Here is a 21,737-nt window from a genome sequence, read left to right as displayed (position 1 = left end):
ACACACACAGAGCTCCATGTGTGGAGGCTAGAGGACTACTTTTTGGAGCTGGTTCTTTCTACCATGTGGATTCTGTTCTCAGACTAAACTAAGTCAGCCGGCTTGCAAGGCAAGTGCTTTTACCTGTCCCCTGGCCTACAACTACATTTGTGAATGCAACTTACTTTTTTTCTTCTTTTTCTCTTTAGCTTTTAGAGATGGTATGGCATAAAAGATGAAAAACTATATATTATATATATATATGTATATATATATACATATGACTTAATGCTTCTCATAATCATCAAATCAATCAGATAAGAAAATGTCAATAGCATGTAGTGACAGTTACACTTTCCATATAACCATTCTAACTTTTTGGCTTTACTGTCAGTTATTTTATACTAAATATTGTATATGTGCATTAAATTTATTCATTTATTAACACATCAAACAATTATTTGTTGAAAACCTACTATTTCTTATATAAGATAGATCAGCAATAGAAATGCAACACAATATATAGTCCTGGAAGATAAGTCAATAAATAACATAACTGTAAGCCCTCGTGGAGCTTTTGTTCTATTAGCAGTAAATGATAATAAAGCATCATATAAAATGGTACTAAGGGAAAATGCAGCAGATCAATTGTTAGAAATGTAGAGGGGACTTTTAGAAAGCATAGCTAGAGAATTCCATATTGAAAAGGTAGTTTCTAGTCAAAATCTGGAAGAGTGCAATGGAGCCTGCCCAGTGAGTACCAAATGAAAGAACATCCCAGGCATAAAGTCAGCAAGTACAAAGTCTGAAGTAGGCAAATGCTTGTAGCATCAACAAGAGGCTAAGCACATGAGGAGACAGAAGACAAACAACAGGAGCGTGTCAGAACACATAGGCTCCTGGGGTAGCTTAAGACAAATGTGGCTTTCACTCCAATAATAGCCGAGGTTATAAAGAGTCTAGAATAAAAGGTGTGAGATGCAGCATGTTACAACAGCACTTGACGGATGCACCAAGTAAAGACCCAAAACAGTAGAGAGACCAGTCAGGAAACTGCCAGAATACAGACAAATGTGGTAGCCTGGACCACAGCGAAGAAATAAGTGGTCAGGCAAAGGATTTGCTTAAGATGGAGCAGAACGCAGAAAATAGGGCTGGTGAGATGGCTCAGCGGGTAAGAGCTCTGACTGCTCTTCCGAAGGGCCTGAGTTCAAATCCCAGCAACCACATGGTGGCTCACAACCACCCATAATGACACCTGATGCTCTCTTCTGGTGCGGCTGAAGACAGCTACAGTGAATTACATTGGAGCGAGTGGGGCTAGCAGCAGCAACCACACATGTGATAGCTCACGGCCATCTGTACAGCTATAAATAAAATAAATCTAAAAAAGCAAAACAAAACAAAACAAAATTAAAAAAAAAAAAAAAAGAACGCAGAAAATAAGACCCAAAAACCAGAACCAGCAAGTACTCAGGTTCTGACTCATCCACTTGAAGAGCTCAGCTGTTAGTAACGATAAGACAAAAACTGCAGGAAATATAGATTTCATCATATTTCAGATCTATCTCATATGAGATCTTCATGTAATACCCAAGTGGAGTCGGCCAGCAGAAAACTGGGAAAAGAAAGGTCTAGCCTAAAGATTAAATTTGGTACCATCAATATGTAGATATTATTTGGATGAAATCACATTACCAAAGGAATAAAGAGAAAATACTCAAGACAAAGAGCAGGGAAGAAAACTATCCTCAAGATCAAGTGGAGTACTTGTCAATCTGAGTCAATTAGAGGAAGACTGCTAAGGACCTGCAATCAGCAGCGACAATGCAAGAGAGCAAAACGCTTTCACATGTTCCTTCTTATCAAAATATTTTGCTCTAAAGGAGAAAGAAATTAAGACAGTGGTAGGAAGGGAGGAAGGTGGCAGAGCCCAGTGCTGGCTGAGGGAGTGATTTTGAAGAGGGATACAAGTGCTACAAAGTGAGGGTGCTGCTGTAGTAAGAGGAAGTGAAAGCTAACCTCAAAAGGCCTGGTTCCTCAGCTAGGAGCACAGTGGGCGCAGCGTTTATACAACACACAGTAGACAGGCAGGGAGAAGCAAGAGCCTGCCAGTGGTCTCTCCTGACTGCTTCAGGTTTGCCTGTCTAAAGTGAATGGTCTAGAAGTGAGGTCTAGCTAGTATAAAGAAGTGATGTTAGAGTGAAAAACGGAGCACAGAGAGGAACTGTATTCAGTGGACAGCACTGAGGACGTCCTGAAATCCACGCTCATGGATCTAAAGTGGACAGGAAATATGACTGTGCTTTTCTTCTCCACATTTTCAGATGTATGAGAACAGGCCAGGAGTTAAGTGCATAGGCACACTGTATGACGACCCATGGAATCTAAGCTGAATAAGGACAGGCCAGACCTTAGGAGGATCACGGAGAATGGAAAACATGCCATGTTGAAACCTGAAGGACCTAGAATAAGAGAAACAGTAAAATAGAAAGATAAAAAGGTGGCTGAAAGAAGAAACCAAAACAGATTGGGGACTGAGTAGTACTTCGTTTAAAAATGAAACATGAACAGAAAGCTGGGACAAAAGGCAGAGCTCGGAAGGAATGCAGTTCCAAGTCTGAAGACACGAGTCTTCTGAATATTACACATGTGAACACTGAAGTGCCCACGGACCTTCACACATGCAGTCTTCTACTGAATGTCACTGCATAAGAAGCAACTCTGACAAGTCTACAGATTGTAGGTTTCTGCATTCCTGGGAACAGCGGCAATTGCTATCTGTGTCTTGGACTGTCTTTTCAAATCTGTCACCCTGACAAACAGCCTTGGAAAGCAGTGGCTTCCTGAAGAGAAAAGGATAAGCTTATCTTTTCTTTAAAGAGAACCTCATCCTTTTCAGAGCAGACATGATTCACCCATTGGAAAGATTTTCAGCTCCCTAACTCTGAGGTCTATCCCCTATGTGATCTGATCTACTGTGGTCCAGGGATCACCTGACTCCTTCACAGCACCTTCTGGCACTGAGAACTAATGCAGGCAAATGTTAGCATGGTTTGGGGTGTTTTGTGGATAACGCTTCTGTTATTAGTAATGCAAGAAATCTCCTGTCTCATCTTCTGCCATCACCCTTTAAACTACAGGTTAATCTCTAACCCTCTACAGCTGCTGACAAAAGCCCTGAAGTATGGAATATAGACAGAGATGGACACAACTAAACATGTAGGAAGATGACTAGTCTGTAACATGAGATAAAATCTGGAGATATTCTAAAAGAACGTATCCTGGAAGAAACAAATAGAACATTCTAGGCTCAATGATATGAAAAGGCAAACATATACACACACAAACTGTTATTTGTGAAGATTGAAGGCAATATGAAGAAGAGGCAAGATTTAAAGAGTTGAAGCAACACTAATAGGTAAGATTCAAAATATGAGTTTTCTGATAACTGATGAGTTCTATAGACATTACAAAAGCTTTTTAGGAGAGTTAAGTCTTTAGGCCAGATTTAGACACATGCAGAGAGATTTACAATCTTGGGTTCCTTGCAGTACCTCACATGAACAGAAAAGGCATGATGAAATTAGTCTTAATTGGTCCTAATCAATTTAGTTTCTACAGCCCTTGACATGGTTTGAACTGGATCATGATGGCACTGTCTCTCTAAGCAAACTAATCTACTTATAACTTCATAGCTAAACAGGCTATTAGGAGATGGAACCTGGACGGAAGAAGGGGTCACTGGGGGTGTCTGAAATGTTTACCTCGCCCCTGGCCCCATGCCCTCTCTGCTTCTCACCTGCCATGAGGATAGCAGCCATCCCCCACCAAGCTTTCTCCCACTGTGCTACTCCTTTGCAGTGGCCTTAGATGCAATGGGATCAGACTGAAATTTCCAAAACTGTGAACCAAAATAAACCTTTCCCCTAACTTGATGTATGTGGCACTATGCCACAGCACACCCACCTAATATCTACTATGGAACAGCTCTTATCAAACAAACCTCATTTTATAAAATTGTAATCTTACATTTGTAAAAATAGAATCAAAAAAGTAATTAATAGTAGTAAGATGCAACTGTTAACTTACTTGAATTAGATCTAAAATGCCAAGTTCACTTTCTGAGGAATCCACACAGAAGACAAAATACAGTGTTGCATAATGTCTGTAAATGAGTTTGTTGTCAGATCCTCCAATTAATCTAAATGACAAAACAAGTTCATTGAAATGGTGTAGGAAACAAAATGCAGAGCATTTCATTAGCTCAAACAAAATTCCATTTGTTAAAAACTTCTATAAAACAAAATATAACAGTGGCATAGCATTCAAGTAAACTTACTTCAGAAACTAAGTAAATTAAGATAGCAATTTTCTTCAGAAATGTCAAGTAAAAGAAACCAGTGCTTAATTTTAGTTAGTTTATTCATTAAAGTATTCACTGAGTAAGTACTGTGTGACAGACATGGATAGCAGGTAAAAAGACCAGAAAATTAACAGGTAGGGGAGGGTGTCACACAGAGAACCAGGACAGGTCCCTAGCATATCCATGGAGTTCCCGTTTCAGAATGGACACTGAGAGACAGTAACATCCAGACTGAGGTCTAATCAGGAGCACCTTGGGCTAAGATAGCAGTGACTGAAAGGGTCTGTTTCATCAAGACAATATGCGCTTTCAATGAGATGTGAGGCCAGGAGACAATAAGAGATTAGTAAACAATGAGGCTGAAGGAACAGGCAGAAACCAGATCACAGGGCATGTGCAAGTGCTTACAGGATATAACTTCATAGGGCACAGTAAAACACACAGCTTAAGACTGATTATCAGCTAGAAAAAAAAAAGAATATTTTTAAGCTTTAAATAAATACAGCATCAAGATGCTCTCCAAAAACATTTTCTTAAATCTAAATGTAAGAAGACCATTCTAATGAATATTCATTATTTTTTCATCAAATACTTTTATTCATATATTCATACTGATTAGAATTTAGCATTTTTAAAATAATTTAGGAATCATTTGAGGCATCTTATCTTTTTCCAAATATACTTTAGTTATATATTCGTCAAATTTATAACAGCAAATTCACCTTCTCAAGACCACTTCAACATTAACATAATTTAAAACCAGGCTATACACAACCAAAACTAAGAGAGCATTATCAACAATATAAGTTATGGCATTTTTCCTAGTCCATAAATATAACATTAAACTCACAAACTTATAGAAACTACTTCTCTAAGTATACATACTTTCTTGTCCTGTAAGAGCAAAAGCAGAAATGATCTTGGGGGAAAAAAATGAAGGATTCCTACTATGCTGGGTTACTGGTCTAGACAGGTTTTAATTTCAAAGTCTTTATGTACACTTTAAATATTCTGAGATTGGTTATGGCAACAATTACAATTGTTCACTGAAGGGGCAAAATGAGCACATCAGCAATTTCAATGTAGGTTTTTTGGTTTGGTTTGATTTGGTTTTAAAAGAAGACCATGCTTCTGAAAAATATGTTACAAAGTAGCCATTAATGCTCAGAGAAACTAAGGCAAGTATACAGTTGGCCTTGAAAATACAACTTCACTATAAACTGTCTAATACTGATACAAATTCATGTATGATTTTGTTTTTGTTAGGGTTTCTATTGCTATGATGAAACACCATGACCAAAACATAAGTCGGTGAGGAAAGGTTTAAGGTGGCTTACACTTCCACAGTAGTCCATCACTGAAGGAAATCAGGACAAGAACTCAAGGTAGGAACCTGGAGGCAGTAGCTGATGCAGACGCCCTAGAGGGGCACTGCTTACTGACTTGCCGTTCCTGGCTTGCTCAGCCTGCTTTCTTATTGAACTCAGGACCGCCAGCTCAGAGATGGCACCATGCACAATGGGCTGGGTCCTCCCACATCAACTACTAAGAAAATGCCTTACATCTGGATCTCATGGAGACATGTTCTCAACTGAGGCTCCCTCCTCTCTGACAACTCTAGTTTGTGTCAAGCTAACATAACACTAGATAGTACAAAGGTGATACACAGTATGTAAAATTTTACAAACAGAAATTGCTAATTTTGGATATCTTCTTAGATATCTTTGGAGAAGAAAATGAAGTTTCAAGAATTTGAACAATATGACCCAGTGTACTGGCTAGCCAGATTCAGAGCCCTAACAAGGACAGAAAGGCACAGTAGTTGGTTCCCGTTTTTTATATGGTTAGGAAAGAATCTCAATTTCAAAGTATAATTTCCATCCAAACAGGACCCTCTTTGTATCAGTCTGATTCTCACAGTCTATCTTGTGCAACTCACTACACAAGGTGAAGAAGTCTGTGAGATAAAATACAAAGATGTGAGAGAAGCAATATCTATGGCCAAGACAACTAGATTCCTACAGAGATCTAACAGAAACACAAGTGGCTGCCTTGGCCATTAAATTAAGAGTCTGGAAGGGGGTAAAGAGCAAAATCTACAAAGCATAAATATGCATTACATGTTAAGTACAGCATGCCTGGGTAGTGGTGGCACACACCTTTAATCCCAGCACTTGGGAGGCAGAGGCAGGCACACTTCTGAGTTCGAGGCCAGCCTGGTCTACAGAGTGAGTTCCAGGACAGCCAGGGCTACACAGAGAAACCCCGTCTCGGAAAAAAAAAAAAAAGTACAGCATGATATAACATTTTTTAAATGCAAATAATAACAAGTTAGCTGCTGATGTACAAATAAACTTTCCACATGATTAAAAAAAAAACTAATGTATGGTCGAACAAAAATGGGTTCTGTTGCCCCAATTATTTTCTTTTTATAATATGTTTCTTATCATTCATGAGGCTTAGCTGATACTTAGCTTTAATACTCAATGCAAAAATATTAAGTGTATTAATTATATGATTGAGGAGGAAGTACTTCTAGAAATATTTAGAGGTAAATTGTTTTCAATAGAATCCATTTTAAAGAATTTATTTAGAGTCAGGGATGGACATCAGTAGACTTGCCTACCATACAGAAATTGGGTTTGATTCCCAATGTTGCAAACAATGAAAAGAAAATGGAAAAATATTTATAACATTTGTTTAGCTTAGCAAGAATATCTTTTTTTCATTTTAAAAATAGAAACATCTACAGGCTGAATCTATACTAGTGGTATAATAGGTACACAGATATAGTTGAAAAAGACACTGTTTATAATAAAATAAAGGATATGATCTGAATTTTTATGTGTATTCACCATAGTTATGTAATACCCACTATAAAGAATGCTATTCCAGATTTTTTTAAATGTATTACATCTATGTGTGTGCGTGTAAAAGAGAGAGAGAGAGAAAGAGAGAGAGAGAGAGAGAGAAATAATAACTTGTGGGAATAAGTTCTCTTTCTGCTATATGGGTCCTAGGGATCAGATTCTGGTCATCAGGATTGGCAGCCAGCACGCACCTTTACTAGATAAGCTCCATATCTCCAGATGTATTTATAGATAAAACTTTATAAAATATTAGGGAAAAAATACAAAATGCAAATGAACACTAAGTGTGATCTTATAAGTAAATACTTTAAGGCTATATTTTTATGTCAGTAAAGAATATATACTTTCTAGAGGGATATACAAGAAACTGGAGGGAAAGAACTAAGATTGAGAGAGGAAAAGTAATTTAAAAATTTATATTTCCCTATAAGTGAATTCTACCTTATGAATATATTAATGTTATATAAAATAACACTAAAATTTTTAGAAAGATTGCATACTTTAAAAAGCATATAGATTAGACTTATACCTAAGAGTGGTAGCAATGAGATTACCTAATTTAATTAATTATAATGAGCAATTTTCATCATAAACTGGCTAACAATATACACTGTCATCATACACTGGAAATTAGAAAACCCCATGAAATGCTGTACTTACAATCCTCCTTCTAGGAAATTACAAACATTCTCATCTCGCTTGGACACCAAGTGGAAAGTCTCCCTGATGATCTGCTGTTGCGTATCTTCACTCTGAGGAAGGACAGGTCATATGTATTAACATCAAGTTTACAGGGTTAGCAGGATTCTAAGACATTCTGAAAATAAAAGGTAGTAATTTTAATATGGAAAAGGAGAAAAGAGTCCTTGGAAAATAGATTCAAATTATATTAGCAAAAATTAACAGTTTTTGATGAAAGTGGGAAAAAAATCATTATAGTTTACTACTGCAATGAAAGTAACTTATTTCTATCTTCAAAATCAAATGAGAAACAGAACACACAGACACACTTGTCAAAAGGAAAGTAAGTAAACTCTAACCTGAGCAGGGAAGTAATGTTAAGACAACTCCTGAAACATTACCAACTATATCTGAGTGTAGGGACAATAGAGAAAGCGTGAAGTTTGCAGGTAAACTGAAACGAGAAAACTTGAGATTGAGGCTATGAGTCCAATGTATTCATCTTTATTTAAACAGAGCCCCAACTCAAGAACTGTTTCAGTAGATATTTTGCAAACTCAACAAGGCAATTCATATCCTAGTAAAAAAAGAACTAGCTTCCCAAATCATTAAAAAAGTAATCAAAATTATGAACAAAAACTTCAGAGGAAAGGAAATATCATGGTCTATAAATGAACAAATGTACAGATGTTAAGCCTCAAAGTAATTCAGCAACAATCAGTTAAAGTAACTATGCCAACATTCTAAGGAGCAACTCTAGCACAGGTATAAGATTCAGCAAAAATTTGATACAGAGAAACTCTCAGCCCATCAGTGCAAGGGTAAGTGACACTACTGTGTCACAAGTTCCATTAATCAACATTTTTGGACTCCTCATACTCTTCTATCCCCTATGAAACCAATTTTTTGAGGTCAATAAACAACTATTAGCAATGGCATACTTGTAAGCTCTTAATATGTCCAATAAGAAAAGTTATAAAATGACCCTTTAAAAAGTTGAAATAATCCACATTTTCTCCATTCACACAATGGAAAAACCGTGATATACTCTTAGCCTTAAACCTTTCAATTTTCAGCTCACAATGTGAAAAACCAAAGTGCCTTGACTCAACTAGTCCTGACAGGGCAAGGCAGATAGGTAGTCTAAGTAGCATGTTTATTTTGTGGCAATCCTGAAGACTGAAGTCAGGATCAGAATACCAGCAGCCTCGTCTCGTGGACGGTTCTCCTCCCTAGCCTGTGGATGAGCTCCTTCTCACTGGACCTCATGAGGCAAAGACAGGGGGATTAGAGACACTAATTGCGCAAGACAGCCCCACTCTCATGTCCTCATCTAAACTCAGTTCTTTCCCAATCTATGCCATTCCATTGGGGTTGAAGCTCCAACATTGGACTTGGGGAGAGACACACTTCAGTCCACAGCTGGAATAGAGAGCAAGTGGCACAATGATACATAATCATTCTATTAGCATAAAACTCAAAAGTAAGCAAAGCTAAACATTGCTATTTAATAACACAAACATTACAAATAATAGAAGTAAAACTATTGCCAGCAATGGTAGCATATGCCTGTACTCCAAATGTAGGAAACTAAAGCATGATGGTTCAAATTTCAAAGTAACCTGGACTAAATGGAAAGTCAGATGATAGCCTAACTACACAGTGAGACTTTGTGCTAAAAAACATAATCACTTAAACTATAATAAAATCAAAAGAATGAATAACAAATACTAAAGGAAAGGCTTCATATAAACTATATTTTCTAATTACAACTAAGTAGAAAAAAGTCAACAATTAAATGAAGGTTATTTATCTTAGTTTTCAATCAAACTTCTAATGAAAAGATCATAAAGTAATAGTTTCATCTCTGTACATAAATTCTTCAAGCTTCTGAATGGAATGGATCAGTCCTAGAAATGATTTTTCTATGACACCGGGAGGCTGCATAGCTGCAGCTCCAACCTGAATGTATCCAAACTAGAGAAGTCTATTCAATGTGCCTATATCCCTCCCTCGCTCTGGGAAGGGTGGAAAAGTAGTACATGATCCTCTTCCAACTCCAACTGAATGAAATAGATATGCCTCTGGAGGTACTTGCAGATGGAATGGAACCCAACCTGGAGCCACTGTAAAAAGAGAGTTAAGTAGAAGGCTCCTCTCGGCACCTGGCCCCATGGGGCTCCTGTAAGTGCAGATAGGGAAGAACTCTACAATCTCTCTTTGACCAAAGAGAAGTCTGTGATGCAGTATTTTAAGATCAATAAATTACAACAATAGATACCAAGGTGGGGTAAAGGGATTCCTGTTAGAAAGTTTAAGTGGAAGTAGGGTAACATCCCTACTTCTTAGAGGGCATCCTATAAAGTGAGTTTTTGGGATCCTAAACCCAACCACCATGAATGAATAGAATGAATCTACTTCATTCAGTTGGAGTTGGAAGAGGATCATGTACTACTTCTCCAGCTCCCAACCACCTCTAGCTTATTATGCCAGCCTGAGACTTTGGTTGGATCCTTCTCCATCCCTTATTCCTGGCATCCACTTCATAGGTTCAGTAATACTAACCCCATCATGGCTGGGAAAAAGGAAGACCTCGGCCACTGGGGCACAAAATGACTTGAAAGTCTATCTAAAAACTGGTTCTGAATAAAAATAAAGGCCACTAAACTAAGTGAATATAAACTAGAGAGAAAGATCTAAAAAACTATTTTCTTTTTTCTTTTTTTTTTTTTGGTTTTTCGAGACAGGGTTTCCCTGTATAACCCTGGCCTGTCCTAGACCAGGCTGGCCTCGAACTCAGAAATCCGCCTGCCTCTGCCTCCCAAGTGCTGGGACTAAAGGCGTGCGCCACCACCACCCAGCTAAAAAACTATTTTCAGAGATTGTGTGTGTGTGTGTGTGTGTGTTTGTGTGTGTGTGTGTGTGTGTGTTAGCGAGAGACAGAGAATGTGTGTGTGAAATTTATTTAGCAAAGTGAAAAGATTCAGAATTAATACATAAAATCCCCTTCCACACCATAAGCATCTTCTAAATTTCCTTTATACCTGTGAAGTTTTCTCGCCTGCTGCTTCTGCCCTACTGAAGCAGATCAGCTACAGTGAACTTTTTACAGATCTCTTCAGCTTTCTCCCTCTGTCTTGAAACACCTTGCTTACCCCATTTGCTCTCAGCACCTCTACAGGTTTCAGCTAAGCGTTCTCACTCTGTGCACTTTTTTGACTCTGAGAGAAAAAGCTGTCCTTCTGCTTCCATGCTTCCTCAGTATTGTTTGTATTCCTGCTACATACTTAAAACAACATTCCTGAACTTCCTTTGTAGACTCCATATTCTAACAGCAGAATCTCAGCTCTGTATCTGAACTCAGGAGAAAAGTTACCATGAAACAAGTAAAATTCAGAAATTAAGGAGGGTATCATGAAAATTGTAAACTCAAGAAATTTTCAAATTCAGGATATAAATTAGAAAAAAAACTTCAGAAAAATGCCTACAAAAGAGATTGGAGAGAACATTTTAAGAATTTACAATCCAGAGGAATGAAGTAAAAACTCATGGGATAGAGAGAGGAACTGGGGATTTAGAGAACTCAGTGATAGTACTTGCCTAGAATACTCAAGACAACCAGAGTTTCCAGAATGAAAGCTGTGAATAGTCTCGAAGCAAGGAGCTCTAAAACTTTACAAACAGGAATCAATACACTTCTTGGTACATCAGTAAAATCATCACACAGGCAAAAGGAGTAGCCAGAACTGCTACAGACTTTTTGAAAACCATCACTGGAAACAGAAAGGTGGCACAGCATGCAGCCATGGAAGAAATATTTCTAACTAGGAATTCTAAAATTCAATTAGTGTACTTATAAGACTTTCAGAACTGTAAGGTCTCATAAGATCTACTTCTTGGTACATTTTTCTCAAGAAGTTACTAGCTCCCACTTGGTAAGACAAGAGACAAAGAATCAAGCAACTGAAGATCTAACAAAAAATAGATGAGAGGGTTGGGCAGTGGTGGCGCATGCCTTTGATCCCAGCACTTGGGAGGCAGAGGCAGGCGGATTTCTGAGTTCGAGGCCAGCCTGGTCTGTAGAGTGAGTTCCAGGACAGCCAGGGCTACACAGAGAAACCCTGTCTCAAAAAACCAAAAAGTAAAAAGAAAAAGAAAAAGAAAAGAAAACAGACAAAAGGAATCCCTCAGATAACAAAGTCTAATATGACTGCCAGGCGACTGGCGCAGAGTAGTTTTAGCCAAAAGGTTTCAAGAACAGATTTCTTCACAAACAGGAAACTATCAGACACATGCTAGCAGAGACATAAATTAGAGCTAAGTAAAAAAAAAAAAAAAGCTCAAAGAAAAAGCAATTATCTCCCAGGAAGATAAAATGTCAGAAGGAAAAAAACTAAACAAAGTTTACAACATGGTTCAGCTTAAGATGATTTATATAAAACACTAATGTGGGCACTCAGGACTGATCTAATCAGAAATATGAGAGAGCTTTAAGGAACTGTGACTCAGATATTATAAGAGAAAGCTAAATAATTATCCCCAATATTGTAATTATTCTCAATATCAGAACCAAATAGATCATGTCTACAAATGAAAACTTAACCAGAAAGCACTAATGTGATAACCAGATAAAACCTTGAGAAGGGGGACAGAGAAAAGGCTCTTATTTTGACTTTTGAGATTATTAATGGATTATATTTCTCCCCTCCCTTTCCTCCTCCAAACCTTCCCATATACCCTTCTCCTTCAAACTCAGTTACCACTTATCACTGTATACATACAAGTATATGTGTATACATTCGCATTCCTAAATATAGCCTGTTCAATTGGTGTAATGCTACTGGCATGTATATTTTAGGGGTTGACCATTTGCCACTGGACAAGAACTTGGTCGTGCTCTTGCCTGGGGAAGGAAATCTTTCTTGTTCTGTTTTCCTCTGTTGCTTTTAGTTCTTTCTGTAGGGTTGCAGCCCCGTGGGCTTTTTTCTTTGTCTGGTTTAGCAGTTCATTGGTGTCATCCTTCAGGCTCACATCTGTGTAAGACTTAATTGGTGTAGCTTCTGATGTTACTAAGAAACACAATCTCATGGCAAATTCCCCGATCCCTGGCTGCTACAATCTTTCTAAAATGTTCCCTGAACCTTTAGAGTGGGAGTGTTTTGGAGATTATCCACTGGAACAGGGCTCCACACTTTGATTGGTTGTGGCTTTCTGTAATAGTCTCTGTTGCAAAGAGAAGTTTCCTTGATAAAGACTACAACTATCTGTGTTTATAAGGACAAATGTTTATAGATTGCTGTTAGGAATTATACAGGTTTAGTAAATTAGTGGTTGTAGAGTCTCTTCCAATAACCACGACTTCAGTAGAAATAAGTAGTTAGCTAGGTTTTTTAGAATGACGTGTGTGGCGTGTGTATGCATGTGTGCATATGACCAAGGGTATGAGGACAGGGTCTTCCTGGGTTGCTCTCCACCATATGTATTGACATAGAGTCTCTTCTTGAATTCCCTCCTCTCCTTCTTTCAAATGTCAGGCACCCAGAGGCTCTCCCTGATGAACCTATCTAGTCTAGTACCTTTCTATCATCCTCCATCAGTCTTTATCCCCTTCCTTGTCACGTTCCTCACTAACTAGCCATAATCACATATTCTTCATTGATTCCTATCACTAGAATGTAAACTCACTGAGTGTGAGACATTTTTTACACTGTGTTGTTAGTTCTTAGAACAATGTTCTACAAACAACAAACATACTTCTTAGGATTTGGGCAGGGAAGGGGAGAAGAGCATACTGGAAAGAAGTCTAGACAGATTGCACTTCTTCTCTAAGGTTCACCTCTAGAAGTGCACTGGATTAGTCTCAGAAAATCCCTGGTAACCTGAAATGCCCCTTTATTGCTCCTATACTACAAACCCTTCGAGGAGCTGGTGGATCCTTCAGTGGGGAGTCTTTTACTTGTACTTCAGTTGAAAACCCTAGGGAAAGGGAGAGTGATAAGGCAGTGGGTGAGGGTAGCTGCAATTTGTCCTAATAGGCAAGTTTTCTATGACCCGAACCCTCTAGACGCCTATCACTGCAATTATCATCAGCAGAAGGAAGTGCAGAGTCCACAAGAACAAAGACTCCAAATAGTAACAAGAACAGGCCTGTAACTGACACAATTCATTAACGCTTTCTCTGTGGGATTGAATAGGAAAGGGCCTATCTCGATAGACTCTAGTTTCACATATGAGTTCAATTTTGTGAAAAAAACACAGTACACTGGGCATGCATACCATTAAACCCAGCACCAAGGAGGCAGAGGCAGCAAGATCATGTGTTCAAGACCAGCTTCCGTGACATAGTTTCTCTGTCTGAGAAAACCATGGCCTGGAGGTGTGGCTCATTGGTAAAGCACCTGTACCGCATGTAAGAAGTCTGGGGTTCAATCCCCAGCACTGGAAGAAAACAAAGACACAAAGAAAAAACATGCAAGCTATTAATCTTCCATTAACAAATATTAATGCATTTTGTTTATGAATGTGTACGTTTCTGTGTATGTGCACACACATATGCCTGGTCCTGCATTTGGAGGTCAGAAGTCAGCATCAGGTGTCTTTAATTGTGTTCCACCTCAATTTTATTAAAAACAATTTTTAGATTTATTTTATTTTTTGAGATGTGTTACACATATGCGTGTGTGTGTGTTTTATATATAGACACACACATGCATCATGTGTGTGCCTATGCCTGGGGAGGTCAGAGGAGGGTGCTGAACCCATGGAATTGGAATTATGGATAACTGTGAGTCCCCATGTGGTACTGGGAACTGACCCTACATCTTCAACAAGAACAAGTACTCTTAACTCCTGAGCCAACACTCTAGCCCTCCACCCTAATTTTTGACACAGGGTTAGCTTCCTCTATCAACTCAAATTAGAAGTACCAGTGAGCTTCTTGTCTTTACTTCCTTGATTCTGGGATTAGAGGCACATACAACTGCACTTGGGCTTTTTTTTTTTTGTTTTTAGTTGTGAACACAGCTTTATTGGGATTCATATTCCATACAGTCTGCTTGCCTAAAGCATGCAGCTCAATATTTGCTTTAGTAAATTCAAGAGACTGGGCAAACACAACTGCACTCTAACCACGGAGCATTTTATCCCCTTCCCAAAGCAGTCCTGTGCCCGTCACCAGTCACTCTGCAGACCCCACTTCAATCCTAAACACCCATCTACACTACTTCTAAAAACTTGCACCGTTTGGACAGTCCACATACATAAGATTATATGGTGCATGTGTATTTGTGACTGGTTCTGTCATTTAACAAGTCTTTTCAAGGAGCTAGAGAGATGGCTCAGTGGTTAAGAGCACTAACTGTTCTTCCACAGGTCCTGAGTTCAATTCCCAGCAACCACAGGGTTGTTCACAACCATCTGTAATGGGATCTGGTGTCTGAGGACAGCGATAGTGTACTCAGGTACACAAGATAAATGAAAATCTTAAAAAAAAAAAAAAAAAAAGAAGAGAGAAAAGAAAAAAAGAAAGAACCCTAGCCTTTTCAAGATATGCCCATTTTATATCATGTCTCGTTCACTCATTCTTTTTGTATTGCTGAATAATATTCCTTTGTTTGGGTGTGCTACTACTGAGTTATTCAGTCATCAGTTGATTGCTGGATATTAACTCCTGTGGCAAAGTTAGAGTTACTGCTGGCTGTGGCCTCAGTCTGAGTTTCTTTAAGAAGCAAAGCAGCCGGACAGTGGTGGCGCACGCCTTTAAGCCCAGCACTTGGGAGGCAGAGACAGGCAGATTTCTGAGTTCAAGGCCAGCCTAGTCTACAGAGTTGGTTCCAGGACAGCCAGGGCTACACAGAGAAACCCTGTCTCGGGGGGGGGGGGGGGGGGGGGGGGAAGCAGAGCAGAATGACTCTGATTCTGTGGACAGCTTGTGGATTGGATTGGCATTAAGTCTGGTTTTGGTTTGGTTTTGTTTGTCCATTTATACTCAGGATCTGAATGTAGGTCCTCATGCTTAGACGGCAATCAGTGTATCTACAGAGCTATCTCCTCAGTCCTAATGTGTAAAGTACAACAATGCAACTTAACACAGTAACACATGGTTATTTTTAAGCTTTTTAAGACTTGCTTGGTTTTATTTGTATTAATGTTTTGCCTACACACACACACACACACACACACACACACACACACACACACACGCACCAGATTCAAGCAGTGCCTGGTGAGCCGGGAAGAAAATGCTGGATCCCTGGAAACAGAGTTACTGAAATTGTCAGTCACCAAGTAAAGCTGGGAAACAAACTCAAGCCCTCTGGAGGAGCAGTACAAGCTCTCTGCTGCGGAACCATCTCTTTATCCCCACAATAAGGTTCTTTTTAAACAGACAATAGCAGCCCCTTAGTTTGCTAATCAGCACACATTCCTGTTTTCCAGCTTTCTAACACTACCATTTAATCTGTTTCCATGTTCATTATTAACCCCAAGCTTGGATCCTGATGAAAGAAAGCTATTGTTGGTCTTGGTTGGGAATGTCTAGCCAGATTGTTGGTTTGGTTTTTTGCTTTTGGTTTTGAGGGGGTAGAGCAAGGGACAAATTCTAGATTACAGGAACAAAACACTTTGGATTGAACTCTAAAGGGAAAATCAGCCTTTGGATAACTAATTTTTGTGTCAAATAAAGCAAATCAAGAAGCACTCTGTAAGAAGTCACTAACTCGCTGCGCTGGAGTCCATCAACTGCTCTGTACTATTTACCCTGCAGGAACTGTGCAGAAGCACTGGCATCAATCACATAAGACCCAGCTTAGCTACCCCAAAGGATTCTAAATAACAATAAAGAGAAACAACCATATGGAGAGCCTAAAGAGACAGCTCAGTGGTAAAAAGTACTTATTGTTCTTGCAGAGGCCCAGGCTCAGTTCCTAGAATGCACATAGGTGGTTTATAACCATCTCTAACACCATGCTACCATCTTCTGATCTCCACGGGGACCAAGCATGTACATGGCGCACATTCACTGATGTAGACAAAACACTCCTACACATAAAATTAATCTTTAAAAACACTTTTAAAAAGAAATCATATGGAAGTTTTTTCTTTAAAAAGTTGGAATGTGGGAGATGGGGAGATGGTTCAGTGGTTAAGAGCACTGACTGCTCTTCCAGAGGACCTGAGTTCAATTCCTAGCACCTATATGGGAGCTCACAACTGTCTATAACTCTAGTTCCAGGGAATCCAATACCCTCCCACCAAATGCATATTAAAAATAAAATTAAATAAATCATTTTTAAAAGTTGAGATGTGTAATAAAATATACTGATATCCTGATACTCAAGAAATGTTGATAATTATACTTTTTACAATCTCATTTTGTTCTGAATTTTGAAACAGGATCTCACTTTGTTGTCTAGGCTACAATTTATGGGTTCAAGTGATCTTCTGCCTCAGCTTCCCTAGTAGTTTTAAGTACTGGGAATACAGCTGTGTGCCACACTGATTCACAACTGGTTGGGGTGTAGCTAAGTGGTACAGCACATCCAAGCATACAAAAAGCCCTGGGTTTCACCCCTAGTCCTGGGAAAAAATAAGCAAGATGGAAGACAATACATTTAACTATCCTACCTGCCACATTGTCTTATGTCACTAAGGAGGAAAACAATAGCATAGATATAACTTCTTTTTTAAAAAAGAAATATTTATTTTATGTATATAAGTATATAGGTGTATTCAGACACTCCAGAAGAGAGCATCGGATCTCATTACAGATAGTTGTGAGATACCAGATGGTTGCTGGGAATTGAACTCAGGACCTTTGGAAGAACAGTCAGTGTTCCTAACCATTGAGCCATCTCTCCAGTCCCAAGAAAGAACTTCTTAAAGAAAAACTATACATTCAAATCCTCTATTTTACATTTTAAGGACTTAAGGAATGGGATCCCTTCTAGAATCTGAAGTTGTTAAACAACCCAATACTTAAACACAAGTTATAAGGATATTGTGGGATAACTCATGCATTTTACAGTTTAGAAGTATCTTGCTTGTACTTTGTATGGTAATCTTTAATATCTGTAGAAACAAGAACAACAACTCATAAATCCTCACTTTATTAGCATGACTCACTAAAGAATACATTATGGCTTACCAATAATACAGAATTCATGTAGCTTGGAGATTTTGTTGCATTCTTGCTTAATAGCTATGTAAAAATACATCTGGTTCAAGTGTCAGTAATATACTAAAAATTGCTAGGTAACTTAAGATAAAAAGTCACTACTGCCAGATTGCTGTGGCTAAGCATCCCTAGAAAGATAAAATGCACACACACAAATTCTGAACTTCTGTAGTGACAATCTCAAAGATGCAGATGGCAAAACAAAGGGGAAGTACTGAGCCTACCCTTTCTTAGTATCTGACTCTAGCAGAATGAGCCAAAACTTTAGCTCAGCAAAGACTAGCAAAATACGCGCATTAACTCATGTGACACAAATGACACACACCAGTTGACAGGCATGAATGACCAAGACTATTACAGCACAACATCTATAGTACAGAGGAGTAGAGATAAGCACCTGATGTGCACCTAAATGCACACTAAAACCTATCGTAGTAGGGGACATGTTGTTAAAGTTAAGCAATTTTCAAACTGTTAGTATTAACCGTAAATGCTGAACTCAGACCTTAGCATCCTCCCAGGGTTTGAAACTGCTGTTCTAGAAATATCCCTAAATATTGCTTAATTTACGTAACTTGAAACTGCTGGTCTTATTGAATATATACTTCTTTTTAAATATAAAAAAATAAATTTTATTAACTTACTTGTGTGTGGGAGTCACCAAAGGGTTAGAGGACAGCATGAAAGAGTGGTTCTTTTCTTCCACCACATGGGTTCTCAGGAGAGAGCTCAGGTCACCAGGCTGAGCAATAAAGGCCTCAACAGCTGAGCCATCCACTAGCCCTGATGAACATGTCTTAGAGGCTTCCTTCACCCTAGCCCGCGAATGGGTGAAGTTACTTTGGTAACTTCATTACTTCTGTCCTAAATACACAGATTCAGAAAATCTCTGCTTAATGAAGGACTAACTTTTAACAATTGGAAGGAAATCTATAGAATCATTTTTAATCCAAATTTTATCCCAAAGTAATGCATTCAACAGCAATCCATTGGTTTACTACAGGAACTAGGGAAGATTGTTGAGTTACTGCTCTCGCAGGAGTCAAGTTTGGTTCCTAAGGCTACTTCAGGCAGCTCACAACCAACTCAACCCCAGTTCCAGAGGAACCCACTCCTTCTGCCCTCTGCAGGCACCTGCATGCAAGCAGTACATACAGACGTGTCAGACACATGCACATACATATACACACAAATAAAAACTAAGTTTTAAGAAAGTTTAATACATTAAAGACTCAGTGTTGACTGGTAGAGGTTAACACAAAAGCACTTAAAGCTTTTACCAGAGCCGGGCAGTGGTGGCGCATACCTTTAATCCCAGCACTTGGGAGGCAGAGGCAGGCGGATTTCTGAGTTCGAGGCCAGCCTGGTCTACAGAGTGAGTTCCAGGACAGCCAGGGCTACACAGAGAAACCCTTTTCTCGAAAAACCAAAAAAAAAAAAAAAAAAAAAAAAAAAAAACCAAACCCTTTTACCAGAAATTCTACAGATATCCTAAGGATATCTATGGTATAGAATACCATACTATAAACAAATAAAATTCTAAGACAAGAATAGCAACAGGTAAATTCCATCAGAAAATATGAATATGATGTCTGTGGCTAGGAAAAGAACAAAAATTCTATTTTAGACATATCACAAAGAAAAGAAAGGAATTTCAGACAATGCAAAAGGGTTACACTTGAATGACCTACACAAACAAATGCCATTTCCAACAATGCTTCCCCTCAGCCTCCATTTGCAATGCTTGTATTCTTGATGTTCATTCTTCAAACATTCAACTTTTGCATCAGGATCTGTATACTCATTTTCCTCCACATGGAATGAATGCCCTTTCCCCCTAGGTATCTCTCTGCACAGCTGTCTTTCTTACCACAGTCAATACTTTGTTTAAAAATTACTTTTTCATTAGAATATAACTGGCTGCAGTATTTTAAATTTCCATCCTCACACCCTCTACTTTGCCTTACTTTATCTTTTCCACATCAGTTATTACTATTAAAACCTGAGATATCATATAGGCTATTATTCACTAGTCATGGTTACACCCACAAGGCAGAAGGCAGATGTGTTTGTTCATTTACAGTGCCTACATGCGGCAGACATGCAGTACACATTCCATGACAAACTGACAATGAATGAAAAATAGTATCTGCCCTCACAGGGGTTACAGTCTAGCACAAGAAGCAAAGCAATAAATTACTCTCAACTATTTCTGAGAGACAATTTAGCACACGGTTGGGGAAATCCAATTTGTAACGACTGACACAAAGAAAGAGCCTTTGGTGCAGCACCTCTACACAGCCCGCATTCTCCTTAGAAACTTTCCATCTTCACCCCTCCAGAAGCACCGTCACTCAGGCAATGGCCAGGCTAAGACCAGCTCCCTCAACTGCCGTTTCCCACACAGGCTTGCACTGCTACCTAATAATTAAAGATAAAAGGTAGCTGTAGACTTTCAAGTTAAATTCATATTTCATGATTTAATGCTACCTATGCAGTGCTTACCATATTATAGATTAGCCCGAATGCATTATTCTGTTTAAGAATTGAATAACTGAATAATGTTTCATAATCAACTTTATGACTAGAGAGTGGAGCCAGGATCTTGTGGACATTAAACAAACTATCACTAGTCCACCTTTTATTATTTTTGTATTGAGACAAGGTCTCACTAAATTTCATAGGCTAGTCTTGAACTCAGTAGCCTTGGGCCTTGGACTTCCAATGCTCCTGCCTCAGCTTTCTGAGTCGCTGGAATTACAGGCCCTCGCCATCAAGCCAAAACAATTACTAAATTTAATTATGAAAAAACCCTTTTCAACATAATTCACTCTTGGAGCATTCCTTTTCTACACAGCAAATGGACTCCACAAGGGCTCGTTAACATTTTAGGTAATCGGGTAATGATGTCAAGTTAATGCCACTGTATTCCACCGAAGGAACAAACAACAAGAATTTTATTTTGGACTCAAGAGTGATCTAGACTTTTTAAACAGACCATTAGCATTTAAGTCATACCACACTAAAGCCCACACAAAAAGTAGAGTGTTCTTTGTCATTAGGGAAAGCAAAGCAACTCGAGGCAATGAGGCAGCTAGCTCCTTTTCTCACTTCAGCCAACACCTCCACAGACTGCATTATCACTTTAGGCAAACTGACATTTTCACGTTTCATTTTTAATGGCAGGAATAATTTCCATCTGGGGCCATCCGCATAAAGTGTTGGTCTTGGCACGTCTTCAACACTAAATTGAAAGTCCATGTCTGGCTATAAAAGCAAAAAAAAAAAAAAAAAAAAAAAAAAAAAAAAAAAAAACGCCCCAAGACAGCACAACAGCAACCCAGCTCCCATTCACCCTACAAATGACAGCTCAGTGTATGACCTACTATTAGTCTTGCCCTCGGGTAAGGCATAGAAACCCATCGCCTCTCCTCCAACGCTTATAAATTATCTCCGCGACTGTAAAGTCATCTGCTCCTAGCAATGTTAAACAATGTTCACAGTTCTAGAAGAGAACTTTCACAAATGCTACTGCGTTTTAAACTAAAACCCAGGGTAAATGTCCATCTGTTCTGGTTTAAAAAGAAAAGCCACACAAAATGAAATCCTTAACTCCCAGATGCAGAATCCCTTTCTGGTGGGTCAACCACTTACGCTGGCAATGATT

General features: G+C 38.7%; 1 protein-coding gene across 5 annotated transcripts in view; it reads right to left on the bottom strand.

Moving 5' to 3' along the window:
* Positions 1 to 21,737, bottom strand: part of Ap3s1 (adaptor related protein complex 3 subunit sigma 1) — a 52,942-nt gene that overhangs the window by 30,373 nt on the left and 832 nt on the right. For 4 of the 5 annotated variants that reach the window (XM_031365642.1, XM_031365641.1, XM_031365639.1 and 1 more), the window contains exons 2-3: positions 7,876 to 7,967; positions 4,072 to 4,183 (exon numbers count right to left, since the gene is read on the bottom strand). In XM_031365642.1, the coding sequence (XP_031221502.1) occupies positions 4,072 to 4,183; positions 7,876 to 7,967 (204 nt within the window). Of the gene's footprint in view, positions 1 to 4,071; positions 4,184 to 7,875; positions 7,968 to 21,456; positions 21,579 to 21,737 lie in introns of those variants that run through there. The other variant, XM_031365640.1, reaches the window with a different exon arrangement.

Source organism: Mastomys coucha, unplaced genomic scaffold (genome assembly GCF_008632895.1).
Source record: "Mastomys coucha isolate ucsf_1 unplaced genomic scaffold, UCSF_Mcou_1 pScaffold13, whole genome shotgun sequence".
NCBI lineage: Eukaryota > Metazoa > Chordata > Mammalia > Rodentia > Muridae > Mastomys > Mastomys coucha.
Note: the sequence above shows the minus strand (reverse complement) of the source record. Positions and strands in the feature narration are given on the sequence as shown.